Raw genomic sequence first — 16,340 nt, 5'->3', positions numbered from 1 at the left:
AAGAACTGAAGCATCTAAGTTTCTGACTTACTAAAAATTTGTCAGAACTTATGCCAACCTACATAATTTTGTACAAAGACTAATAAATTTGGTGGGAAGCGTACTTCCCATGGTCCTAAAAAGGGTTAAAGATCTGACGTTAAACATGTGACGCACAAGACCAAAATAGCGAGTTCAGTATACCGGCAAAGTGTCTGTGATAGTATTAAATAATCGATTATCTTCAGTACACTAAAATCGCATTGGTGTCAAATTCTATTTGAAAAATGACTTTTGATGAAACATTAAATACGAAACACAAGTATACAAAGCAATAAATTATTGTAACCGTCAAATTCGAAATTTAGATAAATATTAGTTTCAGGCCTGTCGGTATTGTATTGGTTTCAGGCCTGTCGGTATTAAAAAAAAAACATGCTTGGAATTGTCTGTAAACGATATCGGCAAGATGCCTTAAGTAAAACGAATGAAATCTGACTTGTGGTGTTTACAATTGAGCAAAATCTATTCAGTCTGTCCTTATTTAAGTTAACATGGTATCTAAAAAGCAAAGAGCTTTATAGATGAAATTCAGTAGTTTTAACATCTAAATTAAAAAATCTTGATTGAATTTTAAATCTTTATTTGTTCTGAATTTTCTTATGCATGTCTAATTCAAACGAGACTTAAATACATAATTTACAATGGAATTTTCTGATTTCAGTTTTGTATGAAACTTTAATTTCAATCCGTTAGGAAATTGGGCTACTTGGATATTAATCTTCTGGTGCATAATTCGGTGATTAATCGCGGGAAATGCCATAGATTGTACGCCACTATGTTCTTTCGTAATAAATTCCGATCAATAACATGCGGTTAACAATGCGTAGATATCTTTATTGGAATGGGATTTTCGGACAGGCCCTTCCAACTGGTTTAAAATTTATAGAGCCTTTTCTGATTTCTGACCTTAACTTGAAAAATTGATTGTATTTTTAAACTCTTGAAACTTCTAACCTATCATTCTTACACTTTCATTGTGTGTGAACAGGCCTCGTGCCGATCGGAGGGCAGTTCCCTCCCGCTCTCGAGGAGATCTCTCCGTACGTCGTTGTGGGCCCCATGACCCGGTATGCCACAGACCTCAAGCTGATGCTGTCTGCTTTCATCGGCAAAGATGCAACTGAAGAGTTGAAGCTCTTCTCTCCGGTAAGTTGGCAGTTTTCGAATAAATGGCGACGATGTCATATAATGAAACGTCGTGTTATACACAATTGACCACTGTAGACCTGCAAGATTAAATTTACTATCGGGCACGCTCGTAATAAATGAAGCACTCATTCAGCTTTAAAAATCGGAAGTGAGCCTAACGAACTTCTAGTGGTACTTATTGCTTTAAAGACGAAGAGTCCGTAAAAAAAAACTGAAGTGTAGGCAAAAAGAACTTTAAAATATTAGTATGAGAACGTAACCGTTACTTCGTGCTGCGCCTAACTTGCATGTGAACTTCTAGATTCTAGAATTGTCAAATTCTCAATCTGTAAAATGCGAGATTTCTAAAAAGCTCGTCGTTTTTCTTTTAAAAATGTCTTATTTCAATCAACTATTAAAGATACTAAGCCTAGTATAGAATTATCAAAGCCCAGTTTGGTCGTCATATATGCATTTTGCGTCTTATGAAGACTGTATTGCTTGGCAAACTTGTCTTTACAAATTGTCTGTTGCGGAGTACATAAAACCAGACTTTAGGGATTTATTCACTTTAGGCTTGCTTTAGAACTGCCATAATTCCCAAAACTCCAACAGAGAATACGATAAAAATTGTAATCCAAAGAACTTGAACAAACAAGTACAAATTCCTTTTCATATAGTTGTGATGCCACATCGCTATTTAAAAACGGGAATATTATTTTCCCCTCAATTTCGATTTTTTTTAAGACCAGAAGATTGAGAAGTCTGAATTTTGTAAAGGAACGATATTAAAACTTTAAAATACGTAGGAAAGACAAATGGTGATATATGCACGTTTTTCTTTAAATACTAAATGCACGAAATTTTACGTTTTCTCAATGCTCTTCATATGTAGTCTTCTGTAGTGTAGCCTTCAAGATGCTTCTTGGTATAATTTTAAAAGCTCATTTCGGTATTTATCAAGTAATGAGAACGCACATCAAGGTAAAACATGAGCAAAACTATCTTTCAAAAAAATTGCGAAATTCAAAACTGGACTTAATTTTAATACGAGAGTTTTAAATCGTTAAAAAGACTTTTTGACAAATCTAGGGAAGCTACATCGCAAGTAGCCAATTTAGCATTGTCAGTGTAGAAAGTTACAACTTCTAATTCGTTGGCTTCTGATATTTGGTTGCGTTTCCAAGCAGTATTGACCGACTTCCATTCTTTCGGTTTTAAAAGCTTATTTCGGTTTCTTTTTACCGTTCGAGACACAAGGTTAAACGTAAGAGTACCAACACCACTTCATGAAATTCTTACGACACTTCAAAACTCTTCTAACGTCCGTTTCATCCCATTCTAGGTTGATATACGCTCAATAAAAGTATATTACATGCTGGATGATGGAGGGTCACCTGGCTCCACTCCAGTTTCCCAGGAACTTAAAGATGCCATTAAGAGGGTAAGCCTATAACTTGTCCTATTTTGTGGAATGTTATTTTTGATATTTTGCAGTGAAATGAAGTCTGATTAAACTGGGAACTTCGCACTTTTCAAGGTTTCTAAAATACATCAGCGCCTTAATTTAGTAAAGCCAATTTATGACGAATCTTAGGGTATTGTTTTAAATTAAATCGAAGCGCTTCTAGAAACCAAGATTGAAAAAGAATTAAGTATTTGACACATTATGGCTTTTGAACCACTTAATGAAATACATTCTTAAAGTTTAAAATACTTCCTGCATTGTCTTTAAAATTGATACTTTTTATCAGTTCAAGAAGTATCCATGCAAGAAGCTTCGAAAAATGGCGCCTGTAAGCTTTCGGTAAGCTGGGTTCCAATTTCAATTTAATTGTGCAAGACGATTGCTCACATCAATGTGAATGGCGAATTATAAATTTGTTTAAAGAAACTCATCTTAATGGCAGAAACGGATGTTATTGCAGTAAGTCTGCAAAATTGTATACAACAAATATTGCATAAATTTAAAGTTTACAGTTTACATCGCACTTGATCATTGCGGGTATGTAGCGACTTGTTTCATACTCTCTTCTGAAAACGTATACTTGCTTAAGGGCCAATCGGGTTCGGGATTTTCAGAGCATAAGAATTAACTTATAGTAATATGCGTTCTAGGTTCTATAGTCAGTCATCAAAAGAAAATCGCTGCCCCAATCAAATTGACACATATCAAAGGCAGAACAGCGTATCTTAATTTATCGCCGTTCACTATTCTCCCACTTTTTATACTTCACAAGTTCGGAACATTCCCTGGTTAATTTGTGCGTTTAAGCTCTATTGGCAAATTCCCAAGTTTGCCATCGGGATCTCTTACATCAGTTGCTACCTCTAAATGGAACTATTTTTGACAGAACTAAAGCATTACTTTCTATTTATAGGTAGTCAGTGTGTTGTCCATGGAAGGTCTGTCCGTTCAAGAAGTCAAAATAAAACATCTGAAACTCGGCTTCCTCATCTGGTGTGCCTACCTATCTAAAGTTAAAGAACAGCGCATCGCCAACATCATGAAAGGAAACGTAAAGAAAGACGAGGATGCCCATCTCGAAATGCTGAAGTGGTTCTCTGGAAAATCGGAACACACCTTCCCCATCATTCTGAACGCGTGCGCCCAAGATTATCTCGCACCCGTGATGCGAAAACCCCTAGAATTTTTCATCCAGTGTGGCGACAGACTCAAGGAGGAACTGCTTAAACTGCTACAACCCGAACCCGCTGTATTTCTGTATCCCACATTCCCTCATGCAGCAGCACATCATGGACAGATACTCGCCAATCCTTTTAACGCAAGCTATAGTGTCGTCTTCAATGCATTGTCACTGCCCGCCACGCAGTGTCCGTTAGGTTTCTGTTCCAACGGATTACCGTTTGGGGTACAAATAGCCACAGCACCTGGTAATGATCGACTGTCGATCAGTCTTGCTGAACATCTGGAAGTGAAACTTGGTGGATGGACACCACCATGAGCCTTTTTTTGTAAGATTTAATCAGCTTAGATTGTAATTTGTGTATGTCCATGACGAATTGTTTGCCATGATCTCGCATGCCCAGCATATGCATTCCTTTTAACTTTCAGATTCTTAGAGAAGTGTTCGAAACTTACTAATGAATGGATTGACAGCTCAAATCCTACTTCCTGGAAGTTAGGCTTTTGGACATCGCCATTTTCTCAGTGCCATTCAATGTTATCCGACTGGGCAAGTGAAAAGAAACTCGCCGCCGATGCATTTTGTCTTGTTTGTTGACTTATGGCATTTTTTACATGTTTTTCTCGTGACTTCTAGTAGCAGGAATATATTAGATGTGTTATTGTTGGTTGACAAAAGTTAAATCTTGCATACTGTTCCCAAAACGGATGTACTTTTTAATATTTTTATAATTTTGTGGAAATGTCCTTAAGTGTGCATTCGATACAGTTTTAAACGTGCAGATGTGAATACTTGTTTTCGTACAAAATGATGTAAACTATTTTAGTGTAGTCAGGTAAACACTTTAAATGTTTATTTAAACCAAGTCTTAGACTCGTATATGTAATGTATGAAATATTTTTAAGTGATTAAATAAAAAGTTCCTACTTTCTTCTGGTATTTTTCATTTGGATTTATAAATGTAAGAATTGTCAGAGGTTACTCAATGTTAGTTTATTTTCTTGATTATAGGAACGGTATTCAACCGAATTAGCGAGATTAAATGAATCTGTCGTTTTAACTTTCGAATCTTCGTTCATTTCTTTCTTTGATCTATTTAACCTTTTGGCCCCCACGGGACATGTATGTCCCGGTGATATTTTTAAATCATCCCAAGGGATAAGTAAGAGGGAATTTATTGAAGTGCATGTCCCAATGGTTTTCAGTGATTACATTCATATGTTAGTGTAATTTTTAACTACATCTTAGTTATAAAGTAGTAATAATGAAACCCGAACAAAAACTGTATGTGCCATGAGTAAAGTTGCACTCTGCAAAACAATACAATGTATCGTACATAACCATGCAATGTATCATACATAGAAATGTCATGTATAATGTTAGATATGTAATCGGTAAGAGTTTTCTTGCAATAAAATTGTTCTAAAACATTATAAAAACTAGAGGCCTAACTTTTCACTGTATTTTATATGGTCACCTCAAATGGGACATATGTGTCCCATTTAAAAAGAAAACTGGGAACATATGATCCACCTCCAAAATTGCATCTGTAGTTAATTTTGATTTTTATTTTAGCAGAATATAGCTATTTATACTTTATTTGACCCGTTAGAGCTCCAAATTATATTAATTTTGGGAAAGAAAAAAACTGGTATTGAAAGGGTAAAAATACTTGAAATCAAATTTAATCCTTTCCCCATTGACTCTCGCACACCATTTAAGACGATGCATCATTTTGACATTTTATTTATTTATTTTTCAATTTTGATTGTTAAAAACGCTTATAGAGAAGTAAAAAGACTTGGATTAATTTTTCAAAGAAATTCGACCTAAAACAATAATATATACTTATTTTTCAGAGCAATAAACACATCTTTGTATTTGGTGAATAATTGTGTTATCGAAATTACTCGATACATAATCGATATTCGAATATAAATATCGAATTACTCGATAACATAACATAACCTTTGCACTCGAAAAAGTAATTCCGAGTGCAAAAAGGTTAAATGTGACAATGGAAGAAATTTTAATATATTCAAGCGCAAGACTTTCACACGCCGGCGTCCTGTCCTAGGGGTAGCACGTCTTCCTCGTAGTCTGGTGTTCTGGGTTCGAATCCCGATTCTGGCATGGTTGTACTTTACCCAGTGTTCCATTTGTGAGGTGCGTGAAGCCGTGTTCCAACGACCCGTGATTCTTCAGACGGGGCACGCGTTCCCTCCTTGACTTTCTCTTGCGGTTTCTTAAGGTTCTTCTGACGCCTGTCTATAAATTGGACAAACATCAGAGCACTCCTGAAAGAGAGGATCAATGGGGAAAAGCGGCGGTCCAACGACCTGCCACCTCACGGATTTGGTCATAAATCTGACATCCAACCCACTGGTGGACCACACTCCCCCGTCGCCCGTGGTACGCCTGTAGCTTCCCGCAAAATGTCGGTAGATGGATAAACATCAAAGAACCGGAAAATTTGTTTGGGCTATGGGGGGGGGGAAGGGAGTCAAAGAAACTGAGGGTTTTGAGCGGTCGAAAGGGGAACGCGTGCCGTCTGAAGATTTCTCTGCCACAGGCGGGGGTGGAACCACGAAGGAAGGGTGACAGTTTTATGACCACATCTGTGAAGATCATCCGGCCGTTGGACCGCGGCTAAACGCGTGCCTCGTCTACAGGCGGACAGGTCGTAGGAACGTGGCTTGAAAGAGCCCCCTTCCCCCTGTAAAAAGGCGTTGTGCAAGAGTGTGTGAGTATCATCTTCTTATGAGATAAAATCAGACTTCTGCCCTTTGCTGCTCAATGATCTTTACCCTCAGGAGCTACTGCACCCCTCTTTTCCCGATCTTTTGTCTTCGTTTGAATTCGTGTACAATCCAAGGGGGATAAGCAACAACAACACTTTCACACGCATGGTACACCTACAATATTTTGTAATGCTGCCTACTGCAGCGTGAAGTCCAGAAGTTGATGGAATTGCTTTCATTTTACTCTTTTTTTCAAAACCGGATCGAGCCAGCATGTACTTTGGGATTACCATGCTCTTAGGCGTTTCCGTCGGTGAGTCGAGGAAGGGGGGGGGGGAGATTCGACATCTTTTATCCCCGGGTTATGTAGGAACCTTGAAATGGAATTTCCCTGCTACTCTGATCTCTTTTTAATGGGTCACGGTTTTTTCCTGCTTCGTCAAAGGAAGAGTTATTGGTTGTCACGCTTCAAAACACGCACTGTTTGGGATCAAAGTGTTCCATTCGGATCTAATTAATTGATCCAGTTGCATCATGAATAACTCGCACGTTTTCTTGTTGTTTCAAAACGGCGCGTTCGATTTCGTAAGACTCGTTAACAACCCGATTCTTGGAATTATTGTATAAATGTGTATTTTTAGTTTTAGTCTTTCATGTCCTTTTTATTGTTTAAATAATAAAGAATATCTTTCGAAAAGAAATCGGATCTATTCAAAATAATTATAAGTTAGTATTGTTTTTTATTGAATTACGAAGACCATTGAATAATAAGATTATAACAAAGACTGATATGATAAAAATAGTTAGAAAATCATTTTTCAACAAAGTATATTTTAAAAATAAAGATTTTTTCCTTCCTAGAAACGGATTGATTGTTGTCTAAAGTACCCTTCCAACGACCTGTGAACGTCTGGAGACGGCACACTTTCCCCTCTTTCCCATTTCTTGTAGTTTTCTGTGGTTCTTTGATGTCTGTTCAGTTTACTGACAATTTGTGGGAAACTCCAGACCAACGTCCACAGGCGAGGATGGTCATACAATGGGTCAGTTGACAGATTTGTGTCCAAAACCGTAAGGCCACAGATCTTCGGAACGCGGCTTTACCTTGTCCACCGGGGAGAGGGGGGGGGGTACCTCGTAATTGAGGATGAGGAGCTTCCTTCATGGTGGTTGGTTCTCGTCACCCTGATGGTACACAACAAGTTGAGGGTCTGGCTCCTACCTTCGATGATGAGGCGTACTTCCTTACGGCAGGGTTGTACCTTGGCTGGTAATGGCCCTTAGGATTCAACCACAGTTTCCGACAGTGTTACTGTTGCGGCTACCAGATCTATCAGATTTTTCCACCTAGGTCGGGTTATACAGTTTATGATTGTGGTGGTGTAGTCTTACCTTTGTCCTGTTATGATTCAGTCCAGGCATCACGCGTTTTGACCAATATTCCCAAACATGTTCCATGAACTCGGGAAAGATGAATATTGATTCCGTCGGAGGATCGAATATCATTTGACCATGGTTCCATCCAAGAATGGTCCTTTCTCGTCATTACAAAATGGACATCAAGCTATAACAATACATATCAAATCAATTGAAAGCTATCTTAATCCGTAACTTAATCCTTTGAAGAAGATCGTTATTCTCAAATTAAAATTAGGCAGGAGTGTTATGTCTTTCAGATTTTGATGTGGTTACACATTATGTTGTATTTTGAGTTTAGCTTCGTAGACAATCGAAGAAAATGCAGAGTGCATTTTAAAACTTTTTCCATTCAGTGAATGGTTTCAAAATTTGATATGTAATAACTAATTTAATGTTACACAGGACATCAAATTTCGTTTATCTAACTTAAGCTTCTGTTGGGCTCTCGTTAGTGACGGACCGACAGAGATGACCCCCACCCCTTGAAAAAAAAAGACCTTACCGATTGTGAAGCACTTTAAAACGCATCAGAGGCTATAGTTTGTGGTGATTATTGTATTTTCGCTTTGTGTATGTGAAAGCAATAAATTTCTATTATAAGTTTTAAATTATACTTAGTCGGCGCCCTTGCATAGGAGTAGCGCATCTTCCCCGTGATTTGGGCGTCCCGGGTTCGAATCCCGGTTCGGGCATGGTTGTTCTTCATCTGTGTTCTATCTGTGAGGTGTGTGAATGTACCTCCCTATAAATAGGGGTTGTGCAAGCGAATGTGTGAGTTTCATCTTCATATGAGCTAAAAGTCAGACTTCTGCCCTCGGCTGCTCAGGGGACTTTACCTTCAAAAGCTACTGCACCCTCTTTCTGTGGTAACGCGGACACGCCATCATCAAATTATACTTAGATATTTCATAGTTTAGTCGCTTTCATTCTACAGCAATGATTCTATTTTTTAAAAAACTTTTTTGCATATAAAGAGAAATTATTGTAATCGTCCAAAAATTCTTGCTTTTGCCGACCGAACCTCCATACTTCGGGTAGTTGTGAGTCCGAAAAATATTTTTGGAAATAAGTATGATTCTCTGTCTCTCTGTGAATACATTAACTCAAAATCGCTTTGAACTCGACAAACTGATAAATTGACTTTGCACAAAAGTTTTAGATTTTTATCAAATTTTGTGCAAAATCCTTCAGAGGAAATATGTCTATACGGCTGTCCAAATATAGGCGACAAAACATTGAAAGCTAAATAAATGTAATTTAGTACATAGTTTTATCATCTAAAATATAGATATGTATTAAATTCGGAATTCAATCTATGAAAGGGCTACCTGTCTGTTAGCTGACCTGATGCAAGATTTTGGCATTTTTACTATCTTATATACGTAGCATAGAGAAAGTATAGCAATCGTCAAAAATTTGAACTCAATGTTTTGATGAATCTCCACGTTTTAGATCTTCCCGAGTTCGAGAAACGCATTTTTTGCAAATGTCCGTATGTTTGTCTGTCTGGGACAAAAATAACTCTAAAACATTTTGAGCTAGATGGTTGAAATTTGGCATACTGTCTTTACACTCAATTTGCAGATTTCTATCAATTTTTGAGTAAAATCAACTCAGAGGAAGTCCGTCTATACGCCTGTTCGTATATAAGTTAACACAATAGCTACAAAATGAAGAGAGCTAGATAGATAAGATTATGTATATAGATGTAACATCTATATTATATATAACGCTTGTCAAATTTTGAAATGGATTGATTGTCTGTCTGTCTATACTCTACAAGTATGTAAACGCGATAAATTAAAAACAGAATGACTTAAATATATAAAAATTTGATATGGGATACACTAGTGACTACAAGTGCAGTTTTGTGCTAAATTTTGATTTCAATTGGTTAGAAAAAACGCGTCTAAAAGACTAATTCGAATTTGAGATACTATTAATCCCCTATCTGGGATTGATCGCCAAAAAAACTCGCCAAGGTTGACACGATAGATGGAATGAGTAAAAATGCTAAATTCACCCAAAAAGTTTATATTTCGTAACTATTGTACGCCAGTGCCATGCAAGGCGTTCTCTGGCATGACAAGTTTATTGGAGAGTATGCGAGAATGTTTCGGGGAAACCACACCTACTGGTTTTGCTACAATTCCTAAATATATTATTACACAAGATTGATTTTGATACCATTTTAAAAAAAACTAATGATACCAATTTAAATATGAAAGAGTTTCCAATTTAACAATTTTATTTCAAAAAATTACATTTTGAACAATAGATTTTATTGTTGCAAATAACTTAAAATTATTTTCATTGTTTTATGAAAATTTTCATCGCATGATTTTCTTACTTTGTCGAAATCTAAGAAAGCTTATTCTTTGCTTAATTAGCTAGGGATCCAGAAATATAAATTAATTACCTTAAAAGGTAACATGAAATTTGAAATTCATGACCCAAAATATTTAATTTTTTTAACAGATTCATGATGTTATGGATTTGTCTACATTCGGAAGTTTACACACTTAACAGAAAAGTGTAAATCTAATGAAATAGTGCTCTTTAATGTCTTTCGTAATCAGATAATTAAAAATATTTTGTTGAAAGAAGCATAAATTTTAGATTATTCAATAAATTTAACTGATGTTCAAAACAGCTGGTCCCCAAAGGTGGCTAGTATTGTAATAACCAAATGAGGATAATGAAGATAATTGCTGTAAATGAGGATAATAGTCATATCACTGATTCTGCGACACGCATCGGAGGTAAACGGATAAAAAACTGAATTAACGGACCACTGCTACAGTAACACTGGCAAGAACTGTGGTTGAGTCCTAACGGCCATCACCGGCCACGGTACAACCTTTCCCTAAGGAAGTACGTCCCGTCATTGGTGGCAGAAGCCAGACCCCCAACATTTCGTGTACCCCCCCCCGGGGTGGCGAGAACCTACCAGAATGCGGAAGCTTTTCATCCTCATTTCGAGGTTCTGCCCCCCCCGAGGGGGATAATATAATGAAATAGATAGGAACGGGATAAGTTATAAATGTTATAATGTTGGTTTTTCATAATTGATGAAATTTGTAAAAATTACAAATTTATTTATTTATCAGCTAGGGTAATATTATTTATTTTTATATTGGCCAACCTACGAATTTTCTTTTGTCCATCTGCTTCAGGCAGTTGCCGGATTAGAAATCCACTTCTGATCCAAGTTAACAATGTTATATTTTTGAATTGATTTTAGAACAATGCGAGGTATTTTGTTGATCGGAATTGAGGTTGATAAGAAACAAATTTATCTGTCCTCTATCAACTCGCGAATTTACGGTTCAAACTTCAGTTATTTTCACCAATTTTCCTCTTTTTCCTTTACTTGACGTAATAGTAGGCGTTTTCTGTCTATTTTTCTATTAACGATGTAATAATATTGTCATTATCTTTTATTCGTGTAGGAAGAGTAGAAAGTAGTGCGTTGTCCTCGTTTTTCAGATAGCGCACGATTCGGCTATTGTAATTACTTTTGAATAAGGCTTCTTATTTATTGTTGTTCAACGAAAAAGAAATGTCATTATACGCCCACTCGAATAATGACAGGCATTGGAGGAAGGCTTTATTTCCGGTTCAACTGCTTTTCTCAATTACTTTTTGATCTGCACCATATGAACAAAGTGTATACAAAGAATGCTCCCGAAAAACATTTTCATATGTGGATCACAAGTGGGAATTGTTTATATTAAGTGTCGGAAATATATAAAAAAATGACTTTCATTTACTAGCCGCCTTTGATGACCAGCTGGTCCTTCAAGATTATTGCGATTGCAAATTTTTAATAAAGACGTAGGCTTTGTTTAAATGTTTACTTAGCAAAATATTTTAAGTATCAAATGAGAGAATATTTAAGAAGCGTTACATCTGTTCTAGTCATTGTTCTGTGTCCTTATTCGAATTTCACTTCTTTTTTCCACCTTCTGTTTCACTTCTGTCACTTCACGTACTAAAGTTTTATCAATAAATCTCGAGTTCATAGTTTAGAGTGTTTGTCACTTAAATTTCATGCTATAACGCCCATACAACGCCCTGCATAATTCTTTGATTTGGAAGTTTAAATTCGGAAATCTTGCATTTAAGGCGAGTTGCCTATGATATTTTATATTCTTGCACATATTTTAAGTATCAAAATGTTTTCTGGATAATATTTAAAATTTAAATTTAAGAAAAAGCAAAAGAAACTGTAAACTTTTAAGTACAATTCTTTTGTGAAAAAAATATTGTCATGGGTGATTATTAATTAAAATATTTTTGTCATTAACTACCCGCCTTTGGAGACCAGCTACTCGCTATCCATATTAATAATATGTCACGGCAAATCTAAGATCCGATATATATGTGTACGGCGAAAAGAGTCCAATATGCTTAGTAACAAATAACAATAATTCAATGTGAATACACAATGGTAAAACATAGCAAAGTTTGTACAAGAATAGCACTAGCAATACACTGTTGCATACAAACAGTAAATAGATAATAGAATATAAAAGCACAAAGCGCTCATAAAATACTCGCAGGAGAGGGACTTCGCACAGCTATTCAAAGTTCTCATCTATTTTTACTGACTCTCGATTTGTCTCCACTTTTTATATACCGCGTGGCAGAACATTGAATGTTCCAGAATAATTAGCGGGAATAGAATACTGAATGGGCTAATACAAAGATTCTCGAATATTCGATATCCTTTATTTTTATCGCGAACTGGTCACCAATGCCGGGATTCATTGATTCGATATTCATTCAGTATCTATTACTATACCAGTTAAATTAACTTCCATACTAAGAGACTTACTGAGCAGGGAAGCACAAATTAATAACATTGTTCTCCTATTCAAAGACTGACGTCCCAGCAGTCTGCACAAATATAATTAAAACCAGCAGTCCGTTGTGGGGCTGGTCAATAAATATAAATAATTTTTGACGGTTTTAGGTGATATCCAAATTCTGTAGACGTCTTCGTTCTATTTCTTAACAATAATAAAAGAAAATCCTAAGGTCTATATCTAAAAGATTTATATGAAAATAAATATAACCAATATCCCCGATGAACCAGCAGGTCGTCAGAGGCGATTAGCAGCAAGTAACAACGATTTCTTCTGCACTTCTGTGTTTTTAATAAATAGCATCCAAACATAACCTATGTATAAGCAATTCTTGCAATAAATAGCAACATACAAGCAAGAAATTGAAGACATATCTACGAAATAAGAGCTTTCATTTTCAAAAATCGGTGAAATCGGTACAGAAATTATAATTGTGGGTTTTATAATCAAAAAGTTTTAGAAAACAGATAATAAAAAAGGTATTAATATTTTTGGAATTTACCTCAAAAATAGATATTGATAAAGGACATTCGACCATTGATGATATTTCCTGAGTTCATGAGTATTTGTGTTTGGGAAAATCTGTCCTGGTTTCTCTCGGTAGCGCAGTTTTCTCACACTTATATTAATTGCAGACCTCTTGACATATCACCATTGCTCCATGTATTCCGAACTGCGTTCTGTTATGTATTTATTAATGTCATGTATCCACTCAACTTTGTATGTATGCAATACGTATCACCATGCATAACTACAAACCATTACAATAAACCATCACTCTAAACTGGTCACCATTACATTTTTTTTCTCTTTTCTGTATACCCCTTGAGATCATTTCACATACTCCTGGGGAGTGCACGTACCATAGGTTTTAAAAGAAGATTTTATGTATAAGTATATTTGGAGGCCCTTGGCATTCAGATGAAACAAAAATTGGCGAAATAGGACTAATGATTGGGGGTCTGGAAGACAGATTCTTCGATTTTTTTCCTTCTTTTTCGTATATGAAATATAGAGGAAGTATCGTAATCTTTAAAAAAATTAATTCAAGATTTCGACGAATCTCCATGTTCCAGACCTCCTTGAAAAACAAATTTTTGACTCAATGCCAAAAACGTATTTGTCTGTTTGTTAACACGATCACTCAAAAACGCATTGACCTAGATTGCTCAAAGTATGTTTAATTACGATCAAGATTGCAGATTTCCATCAAACGTAGCATTTTTTTAAAGATTTTGAACTAAATCTATTCACAGAAAGTCTGTCTGTCTGGCTGTTCGAACTCTGTAAATACCCTTTGAATTCTTTTGATTAATTAATATCATTTATATTGTTACGGAACTTCTTCCAGAAAGTCCGTAAAGTCAAAAGGTTTACATACAATGGGTGCATGATGTAAAACAGCAAACAGGCCTCCGTACGAAATAACGGCACTTATTAAACACGAAGACACGAATAAACAGAGAACAAAACAAAGCCGAAAAGTAAACAAGCAATTCACAGCAGCGCACTTAGAACAAACAGCAGCCCACAAGTAGTAATCGGTAGCTAACAACAACCACAGCACACACACACACACACACACAAAACTCAGCAAGAGGAGAGAATCCACGTAGCTATCTTCTACGGTCTCTCCAAATGCCTGCAATTCTCCACTATCTCTTCGCTTTAGCTGCATCCAGCTGCCGACTCACTAATACACGACTGGCTACTCGATGCTGCTTTTATAATGAACTCCAAGATTTGACACACAGCTCAATTCACCAATCGCTTGAGCTCCAATCAACGCCTGCGTTTCGCTGGATTAATTCCGTTGACTCGCTATGCGACTCTGTACTACTAGACGACTGTCTTCGGCTTGGACTGCCGGTCTTTTATAGTTTCCGAATCAAGGCAGAGAAAGTTCTCGAACAATCAAGCATATCTCTGCTTCTATTGGCTATATAGCCAAATTTCTTGAAAATTCTATTATCATCCATTTTGACGTTTAATTCGTCGACAAATGGTCGCCAAGCCAGGAGGTCACTGATCTAGCATCCAATAAAGTTTATAGTAAAACTGTCTTTCTTACGATGGAATCAACCTAGCTGGGAAGACAGATTACAAATTCGTAACAATACATCTTCTGTGAATTATTTATTCTTTCTATGTTTATCAGAAACCTAAATCCTATTTAATTTGTTTTCATTGCATTGAAATTATCTTTTTGAACACTTGCATTATTTTCAAAACTATTTTATAAAGATAAGCATTTTGCGTTCTCAAACAAAAATAAACGGAAGAAATATTTGAATAAAATAAGCCAAAAATAAAAACAACAGCAACATGGGAAATTGTACCATGCCCATCGTGTCATCAAGATTTATTGGTCGATATTTTTTAATACCCAAAGATCAATGCATCAAGGAAAACTCGTAAATATTGCATGGATTTTTTATCAATCAAAAGAACTTTTTAAGTATTAGGGTGTCCCAAAAGTTTCTTTCTCGTCGTTCCTCAAATATCTTTCACAATGGCCTTATCTGGTTATGTTTGTTTAAACATGCAGGCTTATCTATTAGCCGTCTATGTTATCGGTTTCAGTTGTACCAGAGAACTTCCACAGTACGTTTCGTTTGTGTCACAGTCCCTTTTAAGACTTTCATCCACAACGTTAATAATGGGTAGCAAAAGGCGACATTTACGGCATTAAAGAGGCTTGTCGCTGGAGACGAAACTTGGATTTTATATGAAAATGTGCATAGAAAACGCCCTTGGTGTAAGGACATTTAAGGAACTGTCGCAAAGCCACGGCTACGCCCCAAAAATGTTTTTCTATTCATTTAATGGGATTGGAATGGTGTAATTTTCTACGAGCTCCTTCCTCGAGGTGAAACAATAAATTCTATGAAATAATGTCATCAAGTGGATCAATTAAAAACTGCCATAGTAAAAAAAAAAAAAAAAATGGCCAGAATTAATGAACCGACGAGGCGTTGTTTTTCATCATGACAACGCGAGACCACGTATTGCATTAGTCGTGAGAGAGAAGATTTTACAGTTTGATTGCGATGTTTTACCACATCCTGCATGCTTTCCAGATCTCGCTCCCTCTGATTATTACTTCTTTCTGTTCTTAAACATTTCTCTTCACGATAAGCACTTTAAATCCACCAGTGAGATAAAAGCGCATCTCGAGAAATATTTTTTGTCCAAATCACAACAATTTTGGAAATGCATAATGAGGCTTCCTGAGAGATGGAAGAAGGCAAACAGAACAAAAGAGCTATTATATAAAAAAATAAATAATATCTTAAACAGTAAATATTGTGTATTCATTTCATATTAGAAATAGCAAAGAAACGTATGGGACACTTTAATATTATTGTACAATGTAAAACTATTTCATTTAATTGCTCAAACTATTTATAATTTTATTAAGTTAAATAAAATTGAAAATTTTTCGTGTACGCAGCTTTATTTTTCGTTTTTAACCATTTTGAATACTTCTA

General features: G+C 36.0%; 1 protein-coding gene across 1 annotated transcript in view; it reads left to right on the top strand.

The window, feature by feature from the left end:
* LOC129976285 (fatty-acid amide hydrolase 2-A-like) overlaps window positions 1–4,749 on the top strand; it is a 32,008-nt gene extending 27,259 nt beyond the window's left edge. Inside the window, exons 5-7 of the mRNA XM_056089771.1 lie at window positions 1,031–1,188; window positions 2,516–2,614; window positions 3,552–4,749. Of these exons, the coding sequence (XP_055945746.1) occupies window positions 1,031–1,188; window positions 2,516–2,614; window positions 3,552–4,136 (842 nt within the window). The 3' untranslated portion in view covers window positions 4,137–4,749. The remainder of the gene's footprint in view (window positions 1–1,030; window positions 1,189–2,515; window positions 2,615–3,551) is intronic.
* The last annotated feature ends 11,591 nt before the right edge of the window (window positions 4,750–16,340 follow it).

The sequence above is a fragment of the Argiope bruennichi genome, chromosome 7 (genome assembly GCF_947563725.1).
Source record: "Argiope bruennichi chromosome 7, qqArgBrue1.1, whole genome shotgun sequence".
Taxonomy (NCBI): Eukaryota; Metazoa; Arthropoda; class Arachnida; order Araneae; family Araneidae; genus Argiope; species Argiope bruennichi.
This window is presented reverse-complemented; position numbering and strand designations above follow the sequence as displayed.